The 21,659-nt window shown below is 35.4% G+C and overlaps 1 protein-coding gene across 6 annotated transcripts in view; it reads left to right on the forward strand.

Moving 5' to 3' along the window:
• The window catches only part of LOC142317416 (uncharacterized), a 195,888-nt gene that overhangs the window by 86,128 nt on the left and 88,101 nt on the right, over nt 1-21,659 (forward strand). For all 6 annotated transcript variants that reach the window (XR_012754736.1, XR_012754734.1, XR_012754735.1 and 3 more), the window contains one exon: nt 1,884-2,039. Coding sequence is in view for 1 of the 6 variants with exons in the window: in XM_075353970.1 (XP_075210085.1) it covers nt 1,884-1,903 (20 nt within the window). In the remaining 5 variants the exon portion in view is untranslated. The remainder of the gene's footprint in view (nt 1-1,883; nt 2,040-21,659) is intronic.

Below are 21,659 nucleotides of genomic sequence, written 5' to 3' on the forward strand. Positions count from 1 at the left end.
TACTTTGAAGTATTCTCAAACAAGTATAATACAAATGTAATCAAAAATATAATTTATATGTAGGATATGATTTCAACTGAAAAAACACAAGCACATCGAAATCCATAAATATGTTATTAAACATATTTATGGAAATAGGCAGATTTTGATGTGCTTGTGTTTTCTCAGTTGAACATATCCTACATATAAATTAAATTTTTGATTAAATTTAATGTACTGATTGTGATTGTTCAATTCTCTATAAGATAGTTGTAGAAGGTTTTCTTAAACATTCTATAAGAAGAGATAATCTTATATTTTTCTGTTAAATTTTTAACTTTTCCACGATGTCTTCTGTGTACCACAGAAAATTAATACAGTCTGGCCTTACCAGAAACACTGTAAGCATTGTTTTTGTAAACATCTGTTTAGCATTGACCATGTCTTACGTGGCAAGTCAAAAGCTTTTGATTAATACATGGGATTTTGTTATTCTGCTTTGTGGCCCATCTTCAATGCCAGGCATCAGTTAGGTTAAATCCTTACTCTGTGGCAGCAATTGCTGTTTGGATAGCCTGGCTTTCTAGATCGAAGGTGACCATGATTGTCATCCTCAATATCCTCATGTATTTGTAGGTTTCGATTGTCCATAATCTTCTTGTTCTCTTTTACAAGAGAGTTCATACGGCGCAGGTTCGGGGGTGGTGGTATGTGCCTCAATACCGGGAGCCATTCCACAGGAGTAGACCTGATAACCCCGCCAATCATTATTATATTGTTATTAAGTTGAGCATCAATTCTACGAACATAAGGGCTGTTATGCCACACTGGCGCACAATATTCAGCAGCCGAGAAGACGATGTTCAAAGCCGATGTGCGCAAAGTGGAAGCCGATGCTCCCCACGTTGTTCCACAGAGCTTATGTATAATGTTGTTTTTGCTTTTAATTTCTGTGTAGTTTTCATTAGGTTCTCCTTAAATGAAAGCGTTCTATGAAGTGTCACGCCTAAGTATTTTGGTATCTTACTGTGAAAAAGCCATGTATTCTCGAATAGAATTTTAAGCTCCCTATTAGCAAACTTGTTACTCAGATGGAAGCAACTTTTAGTAGCATTTGGTTGGAGGCGCCATCTCCGAAAGTACTTTCTCAGTTTCTCCAGGTCAGCCGTCAGGACCTTCTCTGACTCGTCAAATGATCTACATTTTGTTGTTACCACCAGTCATCGGTGTAGCCATGCTTTTTAGATTTTGTCTCTGGCATGTCTGCAACACAGAGCCGTTCTTGAGTTTCCTAGGTGAGCTTATATCGGATCCAATGATAACTTGGACATTCTGTAGTTCACCATGTTACTGAGGAGGCGATCTGTTAGTTTGCATGGGTTTACATGGAGGATCCTACAAATCATGCCTTCTCACCCACATTTAAATGTGTTATTATACACACCGATTTCTGAAGATGGCTATTTCAAACAGTGAATATTGTTGTTCATATTCATAAAACTTTATTTATATTGCAGCGTATATTTATTTATTTATTTTGTGTATCAAGGTTTGAGGTTATATTTATGTATTATTTTTTATGAGTAAAATTATATAACACAGAAAATAGTATCAAATAAATTCTTGATTTTGCATAAATAATTTTAAATTCACCGAAAACAAAATTTTTGATAAAAAAGCTTTTGATAGCTTTGATGAACAGGTTGCATATAAAACCGACACAGTTTAGTGCATTAAAACGCGCTTTTATACAAACATGTCTTAAATTATCTTTAACAATATAGGTAGTTCCAAGCTCTTGACTTCATCAGATGTTACGTTTCAGTAATATTTCATTTAACACGCTTATTTTTAGTCACACTTTTGTAGTAGGATATTAATATATCTTTATATTTTTTTTGCAGAGAATGAATGCATAAACTAACGATTCAGTTTTGGAAGAAAATCCATTATATTTGCCCATTAAAAAAGAAGACATGCATGAAACAGGGCAACAAGAATATGTTTGTACATCTTGCCAAGACTGATGGACTGATGATGAACTGACAATTTTTAAACAAGTAAGCTATTTTCTTCTTTAGTTTTTGTTTAAAAACATAAAAGCTAGTTATGTAAGAATTTTCAATTTTTCTGTTCGTGAAGATATTTTTATTTACTGTTTATAGCCCACATATCATTGAAACATGTCTGACATAAGATATTTTGATTTATAGTGTAAAAAACATTTATTAGTGGTGAATAGGGGGGTTAATACGAGGGTTATTTATTTTTCAAGGTCTGATTCATCATGAAATTAAAGCCATAGTGAAAATAACAAAGTTTTTATTTGTAACACGTACTTACATAGTTACGCTATTTCTCTAAATAATCGCCACTCGGATTTAGACATTTATCGTAGTGTGGTACCAACTTTCCAATACCCTCGTCATAGAATGGAGCCGCTTCTGTTTTCAGCCATGTTTCTATGCTGGTCTGCAGTTTGGTGTCTGTGCCAAAATGTTGTCCTCCTAGCCAGAGTTTCATGTGAGCAAAGAGATGAAAATCGGATGGAGCCAAGTCCGGGCTGTATGGTGGGTGATCAAACACTTCCCAATGAGAACGCTGCAGGAGCTTCCTTGTTACAGCTACAGTGTGCGGCCGAGCATTGTCATGGAGAAAGACAATGCCTGATGACAACATTCCTCTCCGCTTATTCTGTATTGCCCTTTATAGATGTTGAAGAGTCACGCAGTATGAGGCTGCAATGATAGTCGTGCCACGTTCCATGAATTCCACCAAAAGAACTCCATTCCGGTCCCAGAACACAGTAGCCATATACTTTGTGTTGGAGAAGGTTCGCTTGAACTTATTTGGTTTACTGGGAGAATGAGAATGCATACACTGTTTGGATTGTTCTTTGGTTTCAGTTTCGAAGTGGACCCATGTCTCGTCCCCTGTGACAATTTTGTTCAAAAAATCTTTCCTTCACTGTGGTAGCGCTGGAGAAACGTTAGGGAGGCGTCCATTCTCATTGTTTTGTGATGGTCGGATAGCATCTTGGGAACTCATCTCACACACAGTTTGTGGTACTGAAGTTTCTCATTCACAATGGTGTACAGAGCTGACCTTGAAATTTCAGGAAACTAATTATTCAATACAGAAATTGTGAACCGATGATTTTCTCGAATATCCTCATCCACTCGCTCAACAAGATCATCGGTTGACACTCGCTTCCTTCCCTGACCACCTGCGTCATGAACATCTGCACGTCTTGCTTTAAAGTTCCTGCACCATTGTTGCGCTTTGCTGTCACTCATTGAAGTTTCACCATACACATTACTTATTCGTCGATAAATTTCAGCTGCATTACACCCCTCAACCTGAAGAAATCGAATTACCACATGCACTCACTTGGTGGGAGATGCTATTGTTTTAGACATGTTTATGGTCTAGCTGCGTGTTCAGAACTAAACGAAGTGACGCGGCGTGATTGAAGGCCATGCTAGAGATGGTGCGCAACACATATGCGCAAAGGTTCAGCTGATTTTTGTGCGGGTTTTTATTTCGCGACTGATCAGACCTTGAAAAGATAACCCTCGTAGTTTTGTTTAACAGATTGCATCTAACATTTTATGGTAGATAAAAATTTTGTACAATATGTAACAAATAAAATACAGTGAGCAGATGCCTCATGCCTTAAACAGAGATGACTAACATATTCATTTTATGCTCACATTTAACATGGTTTATATAAATGTTTGACTGGGATTCGAAACTAGAACCTTCCCAATGAATATCAGACACGTTACCACTCCGCAACGGAAATCGACTTTGTTGTAATAATAATAACAGTACTAGTAATAATGATAATATAAATATAATTATGAACATTTCATTTAGCTCGCAAATTCCCTCCCGATCCACGGCCCAATCTTACATATTAATCATCTTGTCCATTCACCTTTACGCGAAACCGTCCACCTTATGTGGTACTTCTCTAATAGCTCACAATAAACTTCTTCTTTACTCATATCTTCATTTATCTTCACCCGTAAATCAGCCAACTGCTGCAGCGGAAACACCCTGGCGACCACAAATAAAGCCTCTGTGAACACTGAGGTTTAGGCACACGCAATTCTCAGAGCTATCCTCCTTTGTACTCCCTCCACCTGTCTGGTATGATCATACCTCAGAGCTCTGTACCGTACCGATACACCATACAGCAAAATGGAATTTACTACGTGTGAATACAAGCTCCTTTTAGAGTTCTGCGGTCTAGTCGTAGTTCTGTTCGGGCTTTGAACAACTTGTTCGGCTTTTACCCGAATTTCCAGGACATGAAACGCGATGGACCTTCTATGGTCCAACCACAACCCGAAGTATTTTGCAGTCTTAACTGCCTGGATCGGTCACAATCGGTGTAGGTACTATAATATTTTACCTGTGATAGAGATAGCCACTATTTTCTCATGTGATAATCGAAGGCCTCTGGCTTTCATCTATTTACTTACCGTGTCTAAAGCTTCGTTTGCTGCCCTCACAACATTTCCTTTTTTTTGCTGCAACCAAAGCGAGGTCGTTGGCAAACGCTACTGCGTTCATCCCTTCTGGGTACTCTAGGCGTAAGATCCCATCAAAAGTACTATTCCGTAGTATAGGGTCCAAGACTGAACTCTGGGGTACCCCGCTAGAAACTTTAAACTCGAGCTCATTGTTGCCGATATGATACACCAAGATTCTTTCCTGCAGATATCTTTGAATCAGCTTTCTCAGGTATGCAAGCACATTGACTTCTTTCAACACCTTGAATACAGCTTCCCGACCGGGAGAATTGAATACATTGTGGACATCTACCGATATGACCACTGGGATTTGACGCGTACGCCAAGTACCTTTCGCCGCATTATCGACAATTGTCATTACCTCTTTTACCGCATCAGTGGCTGATCTCGACCGGAAACTAAATTGCCATTGACTAAGGCCACCTCTCTCTTCAATGTAATTCCTCACCCGGGCCACTAAAATTCGCTCTAATAACTTCAAGAGATGATCTGTCTATATGGTACTGTGCTCTCCGGCGCCCCAGGTTTCTGTGTTAAGACCAGTCGTGATGTCTTCCAAGAAGTAGGGATAAAATCATCCTTTGTCATTTTATTCATTAAGTCTAGAATAGTAACTGGAGCTTCCTCTACCAGGATTCGGACAACTTCAACCGGAATTCCATCCGGACCAAGACTCTTATGCAGCTTCATTTTTTTACCTGCAGTCTTAAGCTCCAGTATATGTATTCACATACCTTATCCTTCGTGATCACCAGTAACCGTCATCCTAATCTTTCTGATACCGACTGGTAGCCTCTTCCCCGCAGATCCCTGTCACTGGCCTCGCATAGTTCCTTCCAACATTTAGTCTTGGCTTTTGTAATAGAAGACGCATACACGGATCTGGTTTCAGCATATTCCTTTTTGGCATTGTCCTTACGAGACTGACAGTCACGTCTATTTGCTCGTTGTAACACTCTTTTGGATTCCCAGGCTCTTTTACGTAGTAGCTGTAGTTCAGGTCCCCGCCTGGCTTGGACCGGTTAAATTTAAACCGCACGTATAATTTCTTTCCCCGATCAAATGTAACAAGTAACCTAATATAATACACAGCTAAGGGTAGCAAAGGAGGTCGTGTATGGTGTTAATCGCGTCTCCATCGTGTAACTTTTCAAACGAGGTCCTTTACCTTACTCGTTTTCGTACTTCCGCAGAAGACGGAGACTTTATAATTCAAGAAATAATTTAAACCGTCTTTTTACAGTATATATAAACTTAGCAACTCGCCAACTTTATGTGCATTTAGGTGCACACTTATAAAAGTTTAACCAAGGTAATATGTACACATGCGCGCGCGCACACACACAAATTCTTACACGAAACTGAAGTAACATATTAAGAAAGCGTAATAGTAGCGAGTTGTTATTACGATCAACAAATTTTAAGGAGTATCGAACTGACAGAATAATAGCGACCACAGTGACTCAGTAAACTGTTAAATCGCTAACTCTACTTAATTAAAACTCTACTCTAAAAATAGCTGAAATATTATTTTGACGGTTATAAAAATAGTACCATATCTACTGTTCTTAACAAAAACTCGATATTGATTATTCGTTAAAAACAAAATTTTTAAACAAGATTATTTTAATTTTGATTATCTCTCGTATTATTTATATAATAAGAGATTTCTTTTTATTAATAAGCCGGAAAATGTTTAAGGTAGTGAGGAATTACATTTTTTTTACAAACGTGACTCGTTATCTAAAAGGTGACATTGAAGCGAGATTTGTTTTGAAATTTAATAAAAAGTAATAATATAATGAAATAATTAGACTATACCTTTCACGTATTATCGTGTAACATTATCTTACGGAAAAAATAACGCTTAATTTCTGTGTCCAATTATACACTCGGATTACCAGCCGATGTGCAATTTAGTCCAGTTTTTTAAATTAATTTATTACGGACCGTATTCGATATTAAACCGCACATTTTAATCGGTAATAAAATTTAGAAATAATCGTCCGATTTCTGATAATAAGATTCGCTAATATATATTTTAAAAGTTAAATTCTCAATCCCGTATGTATTTTTTAATAAACTTTCAAGCCTTCTCTTCATTAAAGAGACCGGTTTCGATTATTTTTTATTTTATAAAGGAAATTTCCCATTATAGTTTTACCCTTTCAGCGGAAAAATGTCTTATCGGTAAATTACAGTTTTTAGATAGACGATGTGGAGATATTATTTTTTTTTTTTTTATTACCGTATTTTCTTACGATTATCATCGTATTGTTTCACGGTAACGATAAAAACCCCGGTAGTCATTCTGATATAAATGGCGCGAAAACTCGAGAAACTTTATCGGAGACGTTAGGGTAAACGCGTTCCACAAAATTGCAGCTGACGCTTGTTAGAATTTTATTATTGATTTCTTTGTATTTGTTATTTCTATTAAGACGCCGGTTTAGGTAAGAGTAGGTGTTGCGATATATACGCGAGAGGTAGAGTAGAACGTGAAAAAATTTACTTTGGTAAAATGTTTGTATTATTAATGTACAAAATACCGTAAAAATTAAAAACTGTAATTAATTAAAAGCGGAGTTTGAATTTGTTCTTTGCCGCGATGCGGAAAATTTAACGCGAAAAAGATCTACTTATGCCGCATAACACGGAGTTTGTCATAATACAAGATATTACATTTAATAACCACCGGTACTCTCCTGCAGTCTTTTTTTTCACGGACGTAGTACATATTTTTTTGCGTTATTATAATCATTATTTTCATCGCGTTAATGTAATCGTAAAAAATCGCACAACGATACGTTATTTAGAAATTCACGAACATTAAACCAGTCGATGCAAGCGAATAGTAAACTTTTGTTGCGATCGATGAAAATATAATATTAGTGAAGTTTACAGCGTACACAACTCGACTAGGACTTGGAAAACAGGAAGGCTGCAAAATGTTCTGTTTTATATGTATAAATTAAAAAAAAAAAAATTTATATTTATTTCAAGTATATAAAATAATTATATATCATAATTAGTAAATGCTATTAGGAATAAAAAAAATATATTTAGGAAATAGTACAAAAACCCAAAAACGTAACGCGAAGGAAAAACGATTAAAATAATAATTACAATGTAAATCTAAAATCGCAGCTTCTAAGGGTAATTTGGTTTTCGGACGATTCGAGTCGAAAGCGAAATAGCTAAAAACAGTCTAAAGCGGTCAAACTTCCGAATGAGATTGCCCGACCGATGGACTTAGTGACTCGGGCGATGAATGATTCTACTGGAAAGCGGGTCGAATCCCCGCGTAGGCTCACGATGAGGGCAACTCGCCCCACCGATGCTCGTTCGTTGGTCTACATCCGTTCAGACGGATGTTTGATCGGTGTAGACGGTTTTTAAGCTAATTTTCCATTCGATTGGATCGATCGAAACAATGCTTAACGCATTTTAGTCGCAAATTATTGCGGATAATGATTTAATCCGTCGCGCCGTTACTGTAATGACCTCCTGCGATCGTTTTAACTATTCGGATTTCGAATAGAGAATAGTACTTATGAATACGATAAAAAGTTCTCTAGAAAACTCTTTTATAAAAATTCAATATCTGATACCTAAGAATAACTTTATTAAATGAATTTGAATTATGAGAATTATCTTTCTCCCGAATAGTCTTCTTTAAGTTTCGCGATTAAAATACGCGCGATCTTTTTTTTAAAATAATATCGACTTTGACGATAAAAAAAATTAGTTTTTCCGTTATTACATAAAATGCGATCCTTTTCCGCAATTTTAACATCGATATTTCTTGAATAGACTTCAAATTTTACGTGTTACCTACAACCCCTGCGTAACTTTGTTTTGAAAATATTTCGAACCCCTTTAAACTGCAGAATATATAATACGAAAATATAATTGAAATTTTTTAAATAAAATTAAAAAAAACAAAACGCCTTTTTATTTCCTGATTTACTCTAAAATCTTTAAATATAGAAATTACTATGACCGAAGGATTATGCGTTTAAGATATTTATTAAGATTGTATTTATGAAATCGTCATTAAGTGTGTACTAGGCAAGCAGAATTTTTTCAAAATATTTTCTTGAATTGAAAAAAAAGTTCTTAATATTTCAGTCTGAAAAAAAGTAAATATATATGACTTGAAGTGTAGATTTTTTTCGGTAATATAAAATCGTTGTGTAAGTAAACAGAACGTTTTTTACTGACCCGACCGATTCCAAAACATCTCGAATTTGATACCCGCTTATATACCGCTCGAAGTAAGATGTTTTCTGTTTGCGGTTAATCGCCGAGAATATTAATAAACGTCGACTGTTTTCTACGTTTGAATAATTTTGTTACAGATTTTTGTTGTTTTTTACTGTTTATTTGAAAATTAACAGTAGAAAAGCAACAACTAAAAGAATAAAAAAGTATTAAAAAAACCATTTACTAACTGTAAAATATACATTACTAAATTCTAAATTTAAAGCGCTTAAATAATAGTTTTGCTTTTTACTTACACTTAATACGTTTAATAGTTTTACGATAATCTAGTATATATTTAGTTTTGTTTTACGGGTTAACGGAATTCTTTTTAAAGAATACTTTTAAATAAACTATATTTTAAATACGGCTTTCATCGTAACGGCACATTCGAATATAATGTTAATTACGGTTAAAAGCGGTGCCGTTTCTGACGGTTTAGTGAGGCCGCAATAAATAATTCAACGATCCTTAAATGTTATCGATGATACGATGCAGTTTATAGATAGCACAGCATCGAGGCCAATTTTATTGTTATCGTTCTAGGTCTACGCTTTGTAATATAAAATTGCAGTAGATAATGTTATAATTTTAAGAACGAGTAACAAGAAGTAAACTCGAAACCGTTGTATACTTAGTCGTGTATTTTACTTTCTTCTCTTGTAATTAAGATTGAACTCGATTCAGATCCAAAAATTCAAATTTTTATTTTCTTTTTCTTTATCGAGTCTTGAACCGTCTTGCTGCTTGTTAAAAACATATTTGGAGACGTAAGTCCGTACTGACTTTCTTACGACTGCACGTCTTGTGACATGCATATAACTTCATCGACTTGTTTTTATAGTCTTGGCAGAAAAGAGAGTTTAATTGTCACGTTACACGCGTCATGTTACGCGGTGTGTAAGAGGAACTTACAGCGGGATCCTTTTCGCCATCCTTGAAGAGCAATTTCAACACATCACGTTTCCAGCATGCTGGGAAGCGCCCGGCGAACAACAACCTATTGAAAACCCTAGTCGACGGACCGAGAATCAAGGTGCGAACAAGGAGCTCTACCGTGATACCATCGTATCCGGGGGGCTTTATTCCTAGCAAGGCTACAAATTACTCTACGGACTTCCGCCTCAGTAATTTCTGAAGACAATATCTCAGAGCGATCCCGCTGTGCCAAAGAAGCGATTTGGCGTTCGCATCAACTCCTATAAGAATAGGACGACCCGCTACCGGGTCGTCGATTTTATCCCGTCTTTCCAAGTGTTGTTCAGCGGGATCTCTGTACGGAAAGTACGAACTAACTGCGACCAGGTCCAAACCGTTCACGGCGATCTTAACGACGACGTGATGCGTATCAGAGGCCTGCCGTATGAAGACGCTATCTATCGACTTCCTGCACAGTACGGCGGATCTTTCTTCGGCCAGAAGGTCCGACGGCGGCATACCGGCCATCACCGGCGAGGCATCCGATGATACCGTCCGGTAGAGCCGCGCAACTCTTATCGCCAGCCCTCCTATACATGCCGTTCAACCTCCGGGCATTTCTCACCGCTCCGAAGCCCTCCCGCCATACCGGTTCCGCGTACATAATCATCGATACCGCGGTAGACGCCAGCGTTCTGCGCTTGATTGTCTTAGGACCCCCGGAATCGGTCATAAGCCTCAGCAATGCCGAGGACATTTTTTCCGCCTTCACGGGCGCTTGCCGCACGTGAAGCTATATATGTATGTATAGAGGGTTTTTCTTAGCGTATTTAAACTTAGTTGAGAGTACTCTGATTAGTGCGAGTGGTGTTTGAGCGGTGATGAATGTGTACTTATCGATGTTTACTTCCATTTAATCTCGGTTGTCGCTTTGTATTCGTTTCGATTTCCGATTCAACGCGTACGTTATACAAAACGTTAATTTTTGCAGAACAGGTGGCGTTAGTGAACGGAAGGAACGCTAAAGAAAAATACAGAATTCTGTCGAATAAATAACGCGTATCTAAATAATCTATTTGCAACGAGTTACTTTTATAGCTTAGAATTTTGTACTGGTACCAGTACATCACCGATTCGAATCTTACTTTTCGTACGGCGTTCGATAGAGTCGTTTATCTTGGCTCCCGTCCGATTTTCCAATTTTTTAAATTATCTTTACTCGTACCTATTATCGTAATTCCTTCTTATAAAAAAAGGGAAAGAAGTTATATTTCTCTTACTTCCTACAGGCTTTACGGGTTTCTCTTTTACGGTAAAATATATTTTTGTGGAATTCTATTTCGTAATAAAAACAAATTTTTACGTCTAGCAACATCGGGTTCGATCGTAAATAAATGTTCATTTACCCCTTTTACGTATTAACGGGAGTCGATTAAAAAGGGCATCTGACCGTAAAAATGCCTTTTCTTTTCGTAGAGAAACTTGAGAAAGAAGCTTAAAATAACACGAGCGCGCGCGCTCGTACAGATATAAACTATTTAAATATAATCAATATCGTTTCTTGTGAAACTAGCCTGACAAACATCGGAGGTAAGACATAAAAACTGTGGTGACGCTCGGGGACTAGTAAACGCTCGCTGCCTGAAGTATATGTACACTTAAGCGTTACACCGTATACAGATTCTTTCTAATTCGAAAAATCTATTTACGCTGTTCGATACATTTTAGACCGTTAAAGAGAATTAAGAAAAATCAAATTTAGAATGTCCGAGAAACTGTCGCCCCTATCCCAAAATTTGTCCGTAATTGTAGAAGAAAATTTGTAAAAGACGCTATCGTTTTGAGAAAACGGTCGGTAAACCGTAATAAGTACCTTTTGCGGCTTCAGCCACCGTACAAACCTTTTCCGATATTTATGCGAATAGGAAGGAGTGTGCGTAAACGTAAACGATAGTAAAAACGTATAAAGGTTTTTAAACGCTTCGGTTTAAATATTCTATCTTTATTTTTTCTCAGTTTCGGGGTGAAGCGCTTCAAAATTTGATGCCCGATCTGTTGTCGATTCACTTCTTTTCCAAAAAAAACTGTCTAAGGTGTCGCCTGATCTTAATTGTTTTTTCACTAATAAAATAGAGTCGTTCATTTACGTATTAATATAAATATTTTTGGAATTTTTAGAAATTTCTTGTTTAGTTTCATTATAACTATCGTGTAGATTAGGGTATTATATTATAACTATCTTGATTTGGTATTAGTTCGGCTAACGAAGTAGCGTGGTTTTAAGCCGTTGTAATTTTGTTACAAATAGTCATAAAATGCGGTTTTTTAATATTTAGAGCAGTGGTTCTCAACCTTTTTTCTGCTGCGGCACATTTTAAACGATTTCGAAATTTGGCGGCACATAAAGAAAAAAATAAAAACTTTTGTCTTATTACAACACACTGAATAAATATAGTTTATGACAAATTGTTAAATATGCAAATTAAACTAAAAATAATTAAACTTTATTACGTGATTAAATTAAAATATTTTTAATGCGAAATTTGACCTTGATGTTTTTTGATAATTTCATTTATATTTGGTCGTAAAAATGACAATGCTACTCTCATATCGTCTTCTACATTTAACAATCTTGATCTTTTTTTAGTTTTAATGTCGGCTAATGCTGAAAATCCGAATTCACACAAATAAGATGTGGAAAATTGTAATAAAATGTATAAAGCTTTTTTCCTGTAATTTCCTGTAATTTTTCCTGAGAATTTCCTGTAATATCGGTTGTTTCGTCTATTTGTATAGCAAAATTCGAATTTGCAAGAGTTTTTGCAGTATTCTGCTCAATATTTTCAGACAAGTCTTTTATCCTGCGATGTATTGTATCATTTGAAAGGGGTATTTTGGAAATTTCAATATCAGCAGATCCACCGATCATTGTTTTAACAATTTTACGACACGCAGGTAATATAATTTCTTCTGCCAAATTATGAGGCTTTAATTTTACCGCAATCGATTCAGCGATTTCATAAGAAGCGACTTGAGCCTTTTCAGACACGCATAATTGTTTTTTAAAATTTTTTCCTCGCTTAAGTTTTGATGATAAATAACTTTCAAAGTAGCTTTTCTCTTTTGTTGAAAGCGAAGGATGGTTAGTCACCGAGTGACGTTGAAGTTTGCTAGGAACCGTAGCACTGTTTGATAATTTAAAACCGCATATTACACACTCGGGAACAACTATGTCGTTTTCCATTGACGAGGTAAATCCAAATTTTAAAAAATCATCATTATATTTCCGAGGGACAACGTACTTTTTTGAGAAAGGTGTATATTTACTTGTTTCGGGGGTTGGTTCGTTAACTTGGTCGTGAACGTCATCGTTATCTCTATTTTCATCGTTACGCTTTTTTCTTTTTATCCATTTGTCCATTTTTAGAAGGGTCTGAAAAAATTAAAAAAAATATTGTCGAAAAATTAAAAAAAAACGGTTCAAATATAACGTTTGAATTTATAATTATCAAAATTATGCTATAACTTGTAATTTATGAATACGGAAAATTTAACCTTTCTGAAATCGTATAACTTTCACTCGAATACAATTTTCCGTAAATAAAAATTAAATTTTACGTGAATAAATGCGGACACTGTATGCGTGCAGCAATTCAGCACATAAGCTCGGGATTTTTTGAGAGATGTGTACACAGAGAACGTATTCGATCGCAGTAGTATTTCGTAGAGTGCGATAAAAAGAAAAAGGAAACGTTGTAAATCAATGGATATGTGTACTGCAAAGTTAATAAGTTTACAAATTTATAATTTGAAACTGTATGCAAATTAATTAATAATAAACCGAATAATAACGTTTGCTAATTTTAACGAAATAAAAGGTGCAGTAACTACTATGCAACACCTTGTAAATTCCAACTATCACTAAAACAACACGTGTTTATACGCAGAAATGACAAGCGTGCGCCAACTGAAGACAATTCCTATTGCTATGCGTGCCACTTCATCACAATTCGGCACTAAGAAAAAACGCCTTGCAAAGTAAATAATAAAATAATTTTTTTTTGTGGATTTAAATATATATTCGTGTTAAATATATTTTTATTTTTTTTAAATAATTTTATAATATTAACATTATTATATATTTACAAAATTTGGCGGCACACTTTTAAAATTTGGCGGCAAACAAAAGTGCCGCGGCACAGGGGTTGAGAATCACTGATTTAGAGGAATTAAAGTTACTTCTATTTTATTTCGGTTAAAAGAAAAAGCAGCGACTTTTTAGTTTTAAAAAGCGATGAGAAAAAGGGGACAAGTAGTTATGTTACACATTAATTCGTAAAAATAATAAATATGCGAATTTATATCGATACGGCTGTGTGAATGTTACATTAATCGGTATCGGTACAGAATAAACGAAAACTTTGAAGGCGTTTATCGATAAATATTTGGATTCGTATTTAACGTCGATTTGTTAAACGAACAGTTGAGCGGCAGAAAATTCAGGTTTCTCTATTGTAAACTCAAAAGACTCCTACTGTTTCTGTAAAAGTAAATGTTTCGATTTAATTTTTTAAAATATAAGATCTTCTTAGATCGTTTTTTTGTAGTTTACTAAGACGAAAGTGAAGTATAACAAGATCCTTCCTTGTCGGTCGAAATATTTGACAGATTAAGAAATTAATACTACCGCTGCGGTTAATCTGTGTTTTACTTAAGGTTATTGAATGAATATAAATTATTTCTGTATAAATTAATACAATTTGTAAGTAGAAGTTGCTTTTTAAGCAAATCAAACTTTAAATTCGGCTTATTATCGTTATCGCTTACTGTGAAAAACAATTGAAATTTTGTTTTTTTAATTTGTAGTTTGAAAATAGTATCTAACACTCTATCGTCATTATTTAAAAGTAAAAATGCGATTTCATTTTGCTTCAGATTGACGATTTTCCCGATAGATATTGAAAAATTTACGTTAGTATATACAGGTCCTTCATAACCTTCGGTTATTCGATAATTGCCTCTTTTTAATTCTCGTATTTGACTTACGTCGTCGAATACCTTCGCGGGGTGAAGGTTAAGGAAAGAAAAATCTTACGTAAGAAAATAAAATCCCTAGGGATGAAATTGAAATTATTGTCGCTAAAAATAATTGCCGGTTGTCGTCGGTAACAACGCTTTTTTTGTTCGTTATTCGGTTTTCGACCGATCGATTAAATCAGTATCGATAGTTATGAAAGTACTACGTAAGGTCACCGCGTTCTCGTAATTTTAATTTTCGTAAACGAATACAGAATTAATCGCGTGAAAAATAATGAAGTTATTAAACTTAATAAAATAAATAATAGAATTATTAAAATTAAAATAAACTTCAAATAAGTTTCGTTTTCTTCCCGCACCCGTTCTCCAGTCAGGAAGTAGACTTCGTTTGATAGCCGACCTTTAAAATTTAATTGTAAGTGTACAAAATTTTATTCTGACAGAGTTACAAAAGTATTGATTTGAAGTCCTTTGTTCTAACCGACGGCTCCCAGAAAGGATGTTTTTCGGTTCTTAAACGTTGTTATCGGCAACATTGCGGAGATAAATATGCGTGTATGTTTTTCAGCGCAAGATTTCTAAGGTAAATGTCTTAAAATTGTACTTGATATGCGATTGTTATTACGTGGATTATAAATCTGTGTATATATATATATCGTGCCGGTGGACATTTTCCGTCTTATTGTCTATGAACACACTTTTTGAGAGAGTTTACCCTAGATCTCCGGTTACAATTCGGTTTTAATGTTTACATGATTTACGGAGTTAAAAGCGATTAACCGCTTGTAAATTTACCTGGATTTATTGAATAGGACAAAAGCTTTCCAAGATTTAGGCGAAATATCCGCGCCAAACGCTTAAACGCTTAAAGTGCGCGATCTAAAAACACTTCTCTTTCTGGCAAATGTTTACCGTACGGCGACTCCGAGATAACGAGGTTACAGATCGTTTCCTGAGGTTTTAAATACTAATAACCCGGTTTCTATAAGATTAATATTTCTGTACGTCGATCAGAATTGAGTTTATTTATATAAAAATGTGATACTACTGGTATTAATCTATTTAATATAAATAGGACGTATTTTTAGGATTTGTTTGACAAGAACGGTCGCACTATCTAACCGAGTATGGTCACTCTTACACGAACTTTTGCACTGCGCTTCGTTTAGATTTTATAACAAGAATTCCGCACCGTTTACCCGAGTTACATCATCAGAATTGTTGTAGGCCTTGAACGATAGAATTTTTCATGTAAGTAATAATAAAGTAATAACAGTTTATTTACAAAATGTAGGCAGGGATGTAGACGTAAAATTATTTCATAATTAGATAATATTGTTGAAATATACATTTTTTTAATGCTATTACGAATGTAATAATATAAATGGGACGTTAAAAATATAAAATTTAAGTAGTATAAAACGGCCGGCCTCCGTGGCGCGAGTGGTATCGTCTCGGCCTTTCACTCGGAGGTCCCGGATTCGAATCCCGGTCGGAGATAGTTAAAGTAGTACAGAGTGAAAGTATGTAACTTAAGAGAACAAATACGACTTTAAGAAAACAGACATTCTCATTTTCACAGGACGTTGCATTTGAATGTCGGATAATCGTATCGTAAAAAAAACCTGTTAATCGGTTTTGGTTTAAAGAGACGTGTCATAATGTAATGGAATATAGAGATACGTATAATGGAATTACAAACATGTAGAGAAATGTAAGCGTTCAGATGAGCGTTCGTTTATCAACCGGGGTCACAGGCAAAAAGAAAAGAAAAAAAGTTTATGAAATAGGTTTATCGGAAGTTTTTCTTTCGCTTTGGCGTTGAGGAACTAGATTACGGCTGCAATATCCGACGATCAAATGGAAGTCATCCGATGTTTTTTAAAACAAATTGAATTTAACGCCGGTAAAAATAATCTAATAGAATCTTTAATTAAAAAAGGAAAGATTTATTAATATTACAATCGATAAACGACGCGCTTAACAATCGCGAATGAGCAATCGAAATGAAGAGTAAATTATCTGTGACGCCCGACGATAACCCGTAAACACTTCCATAGCGAATATCAGGCGGTGTCAAAAATAATGTTGGAAAGGGCGCTGGAAATATCGACTGGGATCGATACGAGTCTGCTGTACAGGTTGAATGTTCCAAATGCGATTAACATCTTACCGAAATCCGAAGAGATGTTTAAACACGAAAACATAAAGTACACGTCGTGGGGCGATAACAAATTAAAAACGGAACTGTCGTATTTGAAGTAGACTGCACAAAGATTACTGTGCGGCGACCGTGTATTTTCCAGAGCGGTTAGGTCGATCGTAGATTTAGCGTAACATACACATTTTATTGTAGATAATTAATTATCACAAACGGTAATTAAATAAGTCGAGTTCATAAAATCTCCTTAAAATTATTAAACAGACAAACGGGTAATTTTGTCTGTTTAATCATTTTGAGTTATTTTCGTAATTTTGTTGTAATTAACTCCCGGATACAATCTTTACCGGTCCCGTGTCCGCATTTTAGCTTAAAAAGTTTTAATATCGCAACGTGTAAACGATTTATTATTTTTTATCGCTTTCGTAATAGTAATTTGCCTGCCGTCCAGAATCGCTATTTTCTTGTTTAATTCAAAAACTGTTAATACTAATTAAAAAACCGGTACCGCGGTTCTAATTCGTCAGTGACTACCGACAAATTGAACTCGCGCACAAGGAAAGGACGGGACTTCCATATTTACTCCAATGATCTGTGGGAAAGCTTCTTGCAACCTTCGTATAAAATTACAAAACAATTTTTTTACGACTGTCAGTGGATTTAACCTTTTTATAAGGAATTTTTTTTTTTTTGTATATAATAAAAAACGATCTTTCCTGTTTGATTTACAAACGTATAGTCTTACGTAGTTAAACTAATTGAAAAAGTCGAGTTTTTAGACGGTTTTAGTGTTAGTGTTATTATTAATATTCGGGTCGCTATTTTATTCATTCATCGAGAAGTTACAATCGTTTGAGTGAACTTTTCGCCGTTATTTACGTGTAATGTTAATGGAGGATTTACGATTAAGTTGAAGTAGAAAATGAAGAACGGTGACCTATATAATAGTCCCTAGGGAATACAGTTGCATGCAGCCGTGTTACGACTGTCATCGCATCGATTGTCGCAGCGTTTCAAAAAACGTACGATACTATTAGCCCGTTGTCAGATAGGTTCACTGTAGCGAGTGTCTGGAATATTAGTTTCGTTCTTGCGTCTTGCAAAATCGATGCGATTACTTAACGTCGATCGACGTACTAGTTTACGTACTAAGTATCGACGTACTTATGTTTACATATACTATGTAAATTGACGTGAACATTATCTGGAACAAAATAATGAAGAATTTGTTTTTATTGGAATCTGATTTTTCGTTGTAAGCTGGACTTTAGTTATGTATTTTGTTTTCTTTTTCGGGTATAAAAAATGTTTTTATTACATTCTTATTTATGTTGCGGTTGTCACGAAAAACAGTCAGCAGTGCAAGAAATAAAAAGTTATTTTAAATTTGGCTATAAATAATTTAATCGTTTTTTCCCGCTAAATTATTTTTATATCCTCTACAAAAAAAAAAATATTTCGAAGCCGGAGCTTTATGTAAGCTTTTACCGACTTACTCTTACCGGACTTTTATAATGTTGTCGGTATGGAACGCCCATCGTCACATCGATGTTCATTAATTCTGGTATCAAACTTTATCCGTTCAGAAAAATTACCGCTTTTCGATCGTTTTTATTTCTTACGGGTTAGTCAATCTCATTAAAGAAATTTTAGTCCAAGCCTCATGATATCGCATGTTTTGCTCAAAAGGCACTACCTAAAGTAGTGTTTTAGTCGCATAAGATGTCGTAAATAAGACGATTAACTATAAGAATAAATAATAAAGCCCGTTTGGTTGACGGTACCGTTAAAGGAAACTGTTGCTTTAAACATTTTTAATTTGAGATTAATCTTTAAAGTGTTTATAATAATTAGCAGAAAAATTAAAGGTTGCACTTCTCGAAGCAAGTTACGTTTCATTATATTTTATATATATTAATGAACAATGTTTTAAATTTATATATAATAATTTACCGGTAAAGTAGTTAATAGTCGATATAAGAAAATTAAATTGACTGTATATCGGACAATTTCGTGACTAATCGTGTAGGTTTTACCCCGAAGAAAAATATTTCTCTCGCATTTGCGTGATACGGCGATCGATTAGCGTCATTTGTAACACTTTTATATCTCGAATTCGGATGGTACTTAGCAGATTATTTTGTTTTTCTATATCGTTAATCGGTTTAGCGTTTCTTATGTACAGAAATTTACTTTTTCCGTAAGTTTCTTGACTCGATCGCATAAAATTCTTTCTGATTTTATGCACACAAACATTTTTTCTGAACACGATAGCACGAATCTGTTCTGTTACGTTTAGTGATTTTCCTGATAGCATTTCAGTATTCTTGTATCGCTTATCGGCAGATATTGCGTTAACTGTTTTTTTCGGTTTGCTGTGTATTTGCCTGAGGGGTAATAACAAAATAGTTACAGAACTCTCGTCAGCCATAGTTATATCTGTATCGGACGGGTTTATATGGAATCTATATACACACCCACACACAATATTGTAGTTGTGTGGTTAGATGCTTACCGAGTATATGTATAGACTCCGTAAGCATCTAACGTAGTCATAAACCATATCGACGGTGTCACTTACAGTTACTAGTTATAGCGTCCGAAGCCATATTGACGATACATCAATCACTATTTTATTAGGTTGTACCTCGCTTGACAAATTTGCGCAACAAGCAGTGTGCCGTGGTGTTTCCGGATAGAGCGCCGAAGGTTTCAAAACTGATTTTCAAATCCATAGTCCCGATTTCAGCGACTTGTTTTGGCGGCAGCAGTCGTCCACATACAGAGGATCTTTTCTCAAAACTCTGCGTACGTATAAGCCGGTTACCTGTCTTCGTAATACGACTTCTGGAAGTCCATGAAATTCCTGTACAGTTACTGGTGTCGCCTCTTCAAGTCATCATACGGTTAGTAAACCAAAATCAGATACACCGTCAGATTCTTCAGACGAGGTCATCGGTTTTTTAAGACGGTTTTTTTGCAAACGTGGGTTTTTGTTTGCGATATGGTCTTCACGGTCCATATGTTACTGTGGCTCTGCATCGTCGATGTCCACTCGTGCGTGCCCCGTTTGTGGAAACCGATCGGTAGTTTTTTCGATTCGAGCATCTTATCAAACACCCTCTGAGCGATCGGCTGAAGGTAGGAATTTCCGAAGTAAATCTGGTTACCGTTAATTGAGACCGGTGTTCGAACGGTAGCCGTGATAGCTTTGGTGTCGTTATCGGCTCTGATCGGAACCGATTTCCGTTTCGCCTTGAATATGACCTTGAAATATTCCGCGAAATCCACGAACATATCTTGCGATACATATTAATCGAACCTACCGTCTTCATTCAGATATATGTCGCATCGTTTCTGAATATCTAACTGGCATTTGCTGCGGCATCACTGCGGTCGTCTCGCAACGGTAATGTATTTTTTACTGAGCTCTTAATAAATTATTATACGTTCAGTTCGTTACTGATATCACCGAATAGAAAAGCTGCCACTTTGTTTTGTTAATATGGCGTTAGTTGCTTTCTTGTCGGTGTTGTTTACCGACGAGCCGTTGATGTTCAGAAATTTCACGCGTTCAGTTGACTCTTAGAGGTCCTAATTTAGTTTCTGTTATGTTAAGCGACCGAAGAAAGCGGCGATTTGCTGTGGTTTTGCTTTTAGATTATGGAATCGTTTCTGGTCTCAGCGTAACGTTTTTACATCCCGTCTGTCGAGTAAGGAATTCCGTCAACGGAATTCCGTATTTTATGTATTGTGTATTTTACGTTTGCGGTTGTTTTCATAGTTTATTCTATAAAAATTCTCTTCGCGTTTCCAATACTTCTATATCCGTATCGGGTTTCCTGATCTTCACGGTTCTGGCCCGTTTTATAAATCGTAAAAATATTTGTTATTTTTCTCCTGTAATTTCTATTTGTAGACAAATTACTTCTTATCTCCCTCAATTTAAATTTTAATTCTTACCACCTTATACCGTTAAGATCGCTTCTTGTACTTATAACTCAAACCGGCAGCTTCAAAAGTTTTTCTACCGCGACTTTTGAATCGTTTAACTTTCCGCAAGGTCGAGTCGCATGTTGTAGCGTTTTTATTTTAGATGTCGGATGGTCAGAATAAAAAATTTTATCGTTTGACAAATTGACATTGTGTGTATGTAATTATACGGTCGTTTATATAAATACAAGTCGATTACTTTAAACGTCGGTTAGGATTCATTTGTAATGGAAATAGAATTTGTCGTTCTGTTTTAATGCGTATTTTTGCATTTTTTAAGCGATTTTCATTCTTTCTCCTCGATAGGATTTTTCTCTTACAAAAGCCTTTCTCGTCTGAAAAATATTTCTTGTACCGAGACCTTATCGTCCCGATATGCCTTAATATATGTTCACATGTGAACATTATTTAAAGCGAATTTTATAAATACATTTATTTTATGAAACCTTTCGGTGCATTATCAAGAATGTGTGCTACGTAAATACCGGTATGTAATGTGTATTCTACATCATTACACGCGTAGGTTTATCTAAATGTTTTAACTTTGTTACATTTAAAGTTATTCACTAACTACCGCAGTGTATATTACCAGCAACGGCAAATATTATTTAAAAAAAAATATATATATAAAAACAAATCTATTCAAAATACAATTTTAAATAACTTACAGAATTAATCGCATGTAAAAAGGGTTTCGTCCCCCGACTAAATTAAAAAAGTAGTCTCCTAAAGATTACGTTTCACATTTTCTCCTTTAATATTTCTTA

The sequence above is a fragment of the Lycorma delicatula genome, chromosome 1 (assembly GCF_047948215.1).
Source record: "Lycorma delicatula isolate Av1 chromosome 1, ASM4794821v1, whole genome shotgun sequence".
NCBI lineage: Eukaryota > Metazoa > Arthropoda > Insecta > Hemiptera > Fulgoridae > Lycorma > Lycorma delicatula.